This window comes from Amphiprion ocellaris, unplaced genomic scaffold, assembly GCF_022539595.1.
Source record: "Amphiprion ocellaris isolate individual 3 ecotype Okinawa unplaced genomic scaffold, ASM2253959v1 Aocel_unscaffolded38, whole genome shotgun sequence".
Classification (NCBI taxonomy): domain Eukaryota; kingdom Metazoa; phylum Chordata; class Actinopteri; family Pomacentridae; genus Amphiprion; species Amphiprion ocellaris.
This window is the reverse complement of record NW_026559516.1, coordinates 470-5001: the sequence shown is the minus strand read 5'-3', so window position 1 is coordinate 5001 and position 4532 is coordinate 470. Positions and strand designations below refer to the sequence as shown.

Below are 4532 nucleotides of genomic sequence, written 5' to 3'. Positions count from 1 at the left end.
TTTTTAGAAACTGTAAAAAAAAAAAGAAAAAAGTAAAGACAACATTTCACCATTTAACAAGTGGTGAACAAGTGTGCAGTGATTCTTGGCTCTAAGCAGAGAAACTAATCCAGCTTATAACTACATGTACTGTGCGTAACCTGGGTGTAGTAAAAAAGACACAGAGTTAAATTATTGAGGTTCCGAGAGGTTGGTAGATGAAACATTTTACATTTAAACAGAGCCAGGACAGCTGTTTCCCTCTGATTCCACTTGCTAATACCTGCATGATACATATATGAAAGTAGTATCAATCCTCTCATCCAACTCTCTCTAATTCACAAGGAAGTGAATAAGTGAATTTCCAAAAACATCACATATTTGCTATGAATTCAGTGTTTAATTATTCAGTGGGGGACTTCAACAGGTGTAGCTGTCAGGCCTACAGTGTGCAGGTGTTGAGGTGTTTCAGCTCCTTCCTTGGCTCTGGTTGTGCTTCGCTGCTTGCTGCCTCATCAGATCCCAGAACAGCATGCTGAGCACTGTGTGTGGGGCCAGGCGCACAAACACAGGGCCCATGCCTTTATACAGCCCTAGCAGGCCCTCGGTTTGGCACACCTTCAGCATACAGTCTGAAAATCCATGGTACAGCCGGCCCTAAAGAGCAAAGAGAGAAAACTTCAGTCTTTACATTTTAGTGTGTGTCGAGATAGAATCATTCAACTGAGAGATCATTTAAATTCACCCTGCGAAACTCATCCACTGGCTGGTTGTAGAGTCTTGTACTAATGACGTCAAACGGCGTCATGGTGATGGCAACAGCAACTCCACTGATGGCAGCGGCTATCAACGCCGTGAGCCAGTTGTTTGGACTGAACCACTGCCAGAAAGAAAGAAAAGCGATGCTATGTCGACTCACAGCTGATGGCAACTGTTGCTGTAAAAATGTTTGACGTTCATGACGTCTACCTGGGAATGTGACACCCAGTCCTTGGCCGAGGTGAAGGTTGCCAGTTGAGCAGCTGATCCCACCATGACTCGAGGCACGGCCCCGTTCACACCCCTCCACAGACCAATTAAACCATCTCTTCTATAGATGGTAGCAAAGGCATCAGACACTCCCTGAGATGGAAGAAAACACTGATCACTGATGGATGGAGGCAGCACATCACAGCACTTTATAATACTACAGTGTATGTTTTCATATAATGTGGTGGTAGTTTATAGCAATAGAGGCATTTTCTGGTGTCTCTAAGTAGCTTTTTCATTGAAATAACATTCAGTCAGACCAGTACAAAGCTGTGTGATTAAAATAGAAGTTTAATGCTGGTAAATTAATGCCAGTGTGCCACGAGGTCTCACAGTCAGTTGGAAATTTCTGTCTTTGTATTTATCCACCTCTAAAAATGTCTAATTCCTTTATTAAAGTGAGAGCCCAGAGGGAGAAATTATGTAAATATTACCTGGTTGAATATCATGAAACTTGGTGGAGAAGTGGTGCATGACCAAAGGCAGAACCTGTTAAATTTCGGGGAAGATCTCGATCTCTTTCTTTAAACTTGAAAGACAGGGCGCTGGTATTAGTGCTGGCACTGGTTTTGGCATTGGCAGAGGACTGTGCTCTCCAGTTGCCCTTCCAGTTCTGTAAATGTGACAACCTGTGTGACCAACTAAATATTTCTAGCTGGCATGACTTCAGTTCTTACATTATTCGCTGCACGGGTGGTGTCAGTGCAAAGTTTAAGCACCAAAACACAGTTTCCATCAGTAGTGCAAGGTAACATTAACATTTAGTCAAATTTAGTCAAGTAAAGTATCAAATAGGTATTTGCATATTATGGAACTTTACACCATTACACTACATTCCAGGGAGTAATATCACATGTAACTCCTAAACATTTGTTTGGCAGAAATACTTGTATAGTTTCTTTGCTAATTTGAAACAATGTGCACTCACACTGGCATTTTCAGTCACTGGCTGATAGAATTCTGCTCAGGTGTAAACTGGGTGTAGCAGTGCTGTAAACAACACGGTGAGTCCAAACTCTGTACTGTTCAAACTGATAACAGAGTAAAATGTGCTGCAGTAACACTTAGTGCAACAAATCTAAGATAAGCATTCATATCTTAAAGATCTGATAGTACCATATTATCCTAGCAGAACTCTTCGCTCTCAGACTGCAGGCTTACTTGTTGTTCCTAGAATCTCTAAAAGTAGAATGGGAGGCAGAGCCTTCAGTTATCAGGCGCCTCTCCTGTGGAACCAGCTCCCAGTTTGGGTTCGGGAGGCAGACACCCTCTCTAATTTTAAGACCAGGCTTAAAACCTTCCTTTTTGACAAAGCTTATAGTTAGGGCTGACTGGGTGACCCTGACGGGGTGAGCTGGTGTTTTCATTTGCACAACTGACTTCCCCTCTTGACGTCCCTTTAGTTTGCCCCTAGTTATGCTGCTATAGGCCTAGGCTGCTGGGGAACCTCTCTGGATGCACTGAGCCCTTCTCTATCTACCTATGTATTTACTATATATACCATTATTGCATTACATTCACTCTGTTTCTTTCTGTGTCCTTTCTCCGAGTGTCCCTGGTCCCAGAGCTGGATGCTGGATGCTTCAGATGTGTGGCTGTGTTTTATGGTCCTTGTGTCCCACCCCCCCACCTCTCTATCTCTACTCCTCTATCTGTATCCCTCTATCTCTACCTCTACCCCTCTATCTCTACCTCTCTACCTCTTCTGTCCCTCTCAACCCGCCCGGCCAGCAGGCAGATGGGTCCCCCCCCATTAGAGCCGGGTTCTGCTCGAGGTTTTTTTCCCTGTTAAAAGGGTGTTTTCCTTGCCACTGTCACCTTTTGGCTTGCTCTAGGGGTCAGGCATATGGGTTCTGTAAAGCGTCTCGAGACAATTTGACTGTAATTGGCGCTATATAAATAAAATTGAATTGAATTGAATTGAATTGAATTGAATTGAATTGACGGAGCTGTCAGTCAAGTTGCTTTATAAAAGCCCACACAGTCCTGATATGATGTCTAATAAGGCTGCATCACAGAAAACACTGCTAATATAATGAACAAAAATCAGTACTGATTTACACTATTTTTCCCAGAAGAAGAAGTTTTAATGTTTCTATTGAACAAACTGTAATAATAGCTTTTGCTGTTAGCATGTCTTTGTTGTTCAATTTTCTTCATTTTCTCTTTGCTTTTGCACTCAGTGTCATTGAAGTAGTGGGTCACTCTGCAACAATCTCCCTCCAGTATAAGCAACGTTTGAAATAATGACTGAATGAATGAATGCATGATGAACATTTTAAATTCCAACGACAACAACGTATTTCTAGGAATTTGTTTTAATAATACCTGAAGGCCACTGTCTTTGTCTATGAGAGTGTAAGAACCTTCAAATTTTACAATAAAATGAAGACTTCATAAAATAGGATTCACTATTATTGATACACTCAAACTATCAGATATTACAATACACAGTTTGCACTACATAGACCTACTGTAAAATGCTACTTTGACAAATCGGCAATCACAAATCAATGTTATATAAAAATATAACACTTACAGGGTCTGCTCAGCAGTATGAGCGGATGGATAAAGTTGGTACGTGGCTACATTTACTCATGTAAAGCATTTGAAAGCATGCTATTAAAATGTGTAAATCATTATTTATGTGTCTTATGTTGAACATCTCTGTCTTACCAGATGGTTATGCTGGTGACCGACTGCTATCGCCTCCACAGTCTGAGCCTGCAGATGAGTCTTCACCTAGAGAACAAACACAGCACACAAATCTTAATGTACAGCCAGGTTTGTTTTTTTATAAGATCGTACTAATTCAAAGTACGAACAAAACCAGACTTTTAGACTTAAGTGGATAATGCCTGATGCCAGGATGAGTTATGTAAGGATTACAGGTAACTCTGCTAATGTTCACCAGGTGTGAGTTGCATAACCTGCCAGGAACTGGTCAAACAAACTCCTCAGTGGTTTATTTGCACCAAACCTTTAAAAGTTGCAACTCCAGTCACACCTTGCACAAAACCAGGAAGGTATTTTATACTTTCTGCATGTCAAATCATACTACATTATCTGTTTTAATGAAGATTTAACAAAAAAAAGGCCTCTTTATGTCCTACTTGATCTTACTGAATATAAAGAGTCAATAACCTAACCTTCACGCCTCCTTCTTTCATTCACTGCCAGCAGTGCTGTAAGCAGCCACGAGATACTGTATATTTTTGGCAGCAGTGGGTTGGGTTGCAGCAACGTGCAGAGTATATTTAGTGACCCGGATATATACAAGTATGTCAAACAATATTGTCTTTCCATGACGGTGCAAAAGGTTGGATGGTTTAAAACGTATTGACTGATAGCCGAGGCAGAAAAACAACAACAACACTACTCCAGTCATATAAAGCGACATATGCAGAGGACATTCATAAAAAAGGTGCAATAAATCAAGAGAAGGCGATATGTGAGGCTGGTGTTGATGTGAAAACATGTGTTAAGAAAACAAACATTATGAGAGATTAAAGGCTCGCCTGGTT

The 4532-nt window shown here is 41.1% G+C and overlaps 1 protein-coding gene across 1 annotated transcript; it reads right to left on the bottom strand.

Moving 5' to 3' along the window:
- Positions 1 to 355: 355 nt before the first annotated feature.
- LOC129348526 (solute carrier family 25 member 34-like) lies at positions 356 to 3750 on the bottom strand (the record flags this gene model as incomplete). The annotated part of the gene is made up of 4 exons (XM_055008884.1): positions 356 to 636; positions 725 to 859; positions 949 to 1101; positions 3685 to 3750. Coding segments are annotated over 4 exons (543 nt in total), but the record flags the coding sequence as incomplete, so codon positions are not given.
- Between the last annotated feature and the right edge of the window lie 782 nt (positions 3751 to 4532).